The sequence below is a fragment of the Dermacentor silvarum genome, chromosome 6 (genome assembly GCF_013339745.2).
Source record: "Dermacentor silvarum isolate Dsil-2018 chromosome 6, BIME_Dsil_1.4, whole genome shotgun sequence".
Classification (NCBI taxonomy): domain Eukaryota; kingdom Metazoa; phylum Arthropoda; class Arachnida; order Ixodida; family Ixodidae; genus Dermacentor; species Dermacentor silvarum.
Genome location: NC_051159.1, coordinates 53451047 through 53455488, shown reverse-complemented (window position 1 = coordinate 53455488; position 4442 = coordinate 53451047). Strand labels below are relative to the sequence as shown.

Below are 4442 nucleotides of genomic sequence, written 5' to 3'. Positions count from 1 at the left end.
GAACTCTAAACGTTTGATCATGGACATAGTTTTTTTTAAAATAAAATGAACAATACAGTCGTGCCACTTCACTCTAGTGGACATCATTTTCCCTGGATTAAAAGCAGCATAACCAATGTTTGTGCCGCCGGTTGCGGCTTCGCGCCGGTGCAGCATCGATGCGCTGCGTTTCTGCAGTGAACACGAATTGTTCACCGTATATGTTCTCTGTGAGAGTGTATCATTAGCATTCTCATTTGCTGCCTTTTTATTTCATCCCAAGGCACCACACACCGCTGGAAACCCAGTTGGAATTTACACGCCGGCTGGCATTAATATTACTGTTAGCGCCCCCGAAAAATGCTGGATGTATATATGCAATCGTATACTAAGAACATGTATATATTTTTATGCTAGAATAATTTCAATTTCGCTTTCAATAAAATAAAATGCACACGGATATTATTTCGGAGAAGCTGTAGAAATATTAAACGGCGTGCGATCGTGCCTGCCTCAATCTGACATTGCCGTTGCTCATGATCATATTTTTCATGAAAAATAGCAGAATGATAGGGCTATATTACGGCTTTTCTATTTGTAGCAGTTAAGCACGTAGAGATAACGACGGCCTTCAAACTTTTTTTTTCCCCGAGTTGTACACATCACCCACCATATGCTGCCGCTGGGGATTTTCTTCTCTCTGTATGACTGAACAATGCGCGCGATGCCCGCAAGGGGCGCTGTGTGTCAGCTCGAAACTCCAGTGCTGATTCCCCATACAATGTTTTTCAAATGCACCTGGAATGTAACTCCTACATATTACTATTTTCTACCTTGGCGACTGCGAATCGAGACAACTTTATGCATACCAAAGGAAACTGTTAGGCTCAACAGACATTATTTGGCCTCGTAACATTCGGAAAAATTATTTTCATTTTGTTTTTCCGAATGCAAGAAACACCCAGCAACGGATGAAATTTGTTTTATCTATGTGAGTTTAAACAGAATATTGAATCTGTTGCAAATGTGGCAGGATAAGTCTTAACGCCAGCATCAAAGCACAGCTCTGTTCACGTTTTTTCATCCCCACCAACGTAGTAGCAATGTGACGATGCACGAAATGACACACACGGGCAAGCGGCCGTTCGTATGCCACGTCTGTGACAGGGGCTTCACCAAGCGAAGGAATTTTAACAGGCACCTGCTGGTCCACACGGGGGAGAGGCCGCACGTGTACCCAGACTGCGGCCGGCGCTTTACCTAGGTGTCAGACAAGGTGCGTCACGGAGGCGGCAGCACTCGGCCGAAAGCACACAACGTCACGTGTTCACGAAGAGGGGCCATCTCACCATTCCCCTGCTGACCCACACTTATCAGATGCCGCATGCGTGCCCTGAGTGCAGTATGAGGTCTGCACTGCACGGTCACGCCAGGAAGCACGAGCTGGCAGTGCACAACCACCAGTACCCGCTGCACTGCCCGCATTGCAGCAAGGGGTGTCCGAGCATGAACGTGCTTAGAAACCATGTGCGCGCTCGTCACCGAGACGAAGACGATGGCGAAGAGAATGGAGTTAGCAGTGAAGGCAAAATCACCCCGGGGAGGAAGGGTTGGACAAGAAACTTTGTACAAGGAGCACGAAGCGATAAAGAAAGTTACAATAAAACCTGGTCGATGTTTTGCGGCTGTTTTACGCAAATAAGTATTGTGGAATTCTGCAGAGGGGACGAATTGTTTTATAAATGGTACATTACACTCTCCACCCCGCGCCCATTTGGAAAAAGCGCAAAGCTTATATGCAAATCCCCATAAAATTGAGTAAAGATAGAATTAAATGAAAAGCGAAACCTTTTATTGGACAGGGATTTTTTTTCTCTCCTTGCAATAATTTCACACAAAGAAAAGATGATATATGCAATGCGAACATGGCGAGCCGGTTCGTAGTGCACCGTCGAGTATAGCCATCCACTGCAGCTGAACTTGACTTGTATCGGAACTCTAAACGTTTGATCATGGACATAGTTTTTTTTAAAATAAAATGAACAATACAGTCGTGCCACTTCACTCTAGTGGACATCATTTTACCTGGAATAAAAGCTGCATAACCAATGTTTGTGTCGCCGGTTGCGGCTTCGCGCCGTTGCAGCATCGATGCGCTGTGTTTCTGCAGTGAACACGAATTGTTCACCGTATATGTTCTCTGTGAGAGTGTATCATTAGCATTCTCATTTGCTGCCTTTTTATTTCATCCCAAGGCACCACACACCGCTGGAAACCCAGTTGGAATTTACACGCCGGCTGGCATTAATATTACTGTTAGCGCCCCCGAAAAATGCTGGATGTATATATGCAATCGTATACTAAGAACATGTATATATTTTTATGCTAGAATAATTTCAATTTCGCTTTCAATAAAATAAAATGCACACGGATATTATGCCGGAGAAGCTGTAGAAATATTAAACGGCGTGCGATCGTGCCTGCCTGAATCTGACATTGCCGTTGCTCATGATCGTATTTTTCATAAAAAATAGCAGAATGATAGGGCTATATTACGGCTTTTCAATTTGTAGCAGTTAAGCACGTAGAGATAACGATGGCCTTCAAACTTTTTTTTTCCCCAAGTTGTGCACGTCACCCACCATATGCCGCTGCTGGGGATTTTCTTCTCTCTGTATGACTGAACAATGCGCGCGATGCCCGCAAGGGGCACTGTGTGTCAGCTCGAAACTCCAGTGCTGATTCCCCATACAATATTTTTCAAATGCACCTGGAATGTAACTTCTACATATTACTATTCTCTACCTTGGCGACTGCGAATCGAGACAACTTTATGCATACCAAAGGAAACTGTTAGGCTCAACAGACATTATTTGGCCTCGTAACATTCGGAAAAATTATTTTCATTTTGTTTTTCCGAATGCAAGAAACACGAGCAACGGATGAAATTTGTTTTATCTATGTTATCTTAAATGGAATATTGAATATGTTGCAAATGTGGCAGGATAAGTTTACCGCGAGCATCAAAACGCAGCTCTGTTCACATTCTTTTTCATACCCACCGACGTAGTAGCAATGTGACCAAGCACGAGAAGATCCACACGGGCGAGCGGCCGTTCGTATTCCATGTCTATGACAGGGGCTTCAACAAGCGAAGGAATTTTAGCAGGCACTTGCTGGGGCACAAGGGGGAGAGGCCTCACGTGTACACAGACTGCGGCCGGCGCATTACCCAGGTGTCAAACAAGGTGCGTCACCGGAGGCGGCAGCACTCGGCCGAAAGCACTCGACGTCACGTGTTCTCCGAGTGCGGAAAAGCGTTCACGAAGAGGGGCCATCTCACCATTCCCCTGCTGAACCACACTGTTCAGATGCCGCACGCGTGCCCTGAGTGCGGTATAAGGTCTGCACTGCACGGTCACGCCAGGAAGCACGAGCTGGCAGTGCACAACCACCAGTACCCGCTGCACTGCCCGCATTGCAGCAAGGGGTGTCCGAGCATGAATGTGCTTAGAAACCATGTGCGCGCTCGTCACCGAGACGAAGACAATGGCGAAGAGAATGGAGACCAGTGAAGGCAAAATCACCCCGGAGAGGAAGGGTTAGACAAGAAACTTTGTTCAAGGAGCATGGAGCGATAAAGAAAGTTACAATAAAACCTGGTCGATGTTTTGCGGCTGTTTTACGCAAATAAGTATTGTGGAATTCTGCAGAGGAGACGAATTGTTTTATAAATGGTACATTACACTCTCCAGCCCGCGCCCGTTTGGAAAAAGCGCAAAGCTTATATGCAAATCCCCATAAAAGTGAGTAAAGATAGAATAAAATAAAAAGCAAGATCTTTTATTGGACAGGTATTTCTTTTCGGCAGACAAGTATGAAATTTGAGGTAACCTTATTTAATGCTTTTGTCCTGAGAAGTCAGTGTAGGTCTTTTTCTAGCTCATAATCAGGTCGTGGTTTTGGTCTCCCCAGAATTTTCCATTTTTTTTTTTCATCCGCCCAATTGTAGCAGTCGGCTACAGTTGTGCGGATGACACAGTTGCAGTTCACACAATGATACTCTTTACACTCCATAGATAATTTCTAAATGAGCTGCATGTTGTTGTTTATTCGGGTCAATAAGTTTCCTGATCCGCTATTTTCTATAATAGCACGTTGTGGTCGTGAAAAATAAGATTGTGTTTGGCATATTAGTACTGTGAATATATGTGAAATAAGGAGAGCCTTTATTGTTATTATTATTCTTATTGTCACCTTTATTGTTGCGTGTGATTATCATTGTATTGTAAATATTGATTGTATTTCCATTCCTGTAATGACCCTACGGGGGTTAACAGTATCAAAAAAATCAAACAAACAACTCCGCAGTGATCCACTTCCGCCAAATTATTTCGTCTGCCGGTCGATTTGTGCTCTCTTACTTACAATCGAATGTGAATGCCAGGTGCTGCAAGGGTTCC

The 4442-nt window shown here is 44.5% G+C and overlaps 1 protein-coding gene across 1 annotated transcript; it reads left to right on the top strand.

Moving 5' to 3' along the window:
• The first annotated feature begins 1383 nt into the window (after positions 1-1383).
• Positions 1384-3554, top strand: LOC119456661 (zinc finger protein 133-like). The gene is made up of 2 exons (XM_037718487.1): positions 1384-1475; positions 3050-3554. Exons 1-2 carry the CDS (start codon positions 1384-1386, stop codon positions 3552-3554), a joined length of 597 nt encoding a protein of 198 aa, XP_037574415.1.
• The last annotated feature ends 888 nt before the right edge of the window (positions 3555-4442 follow it).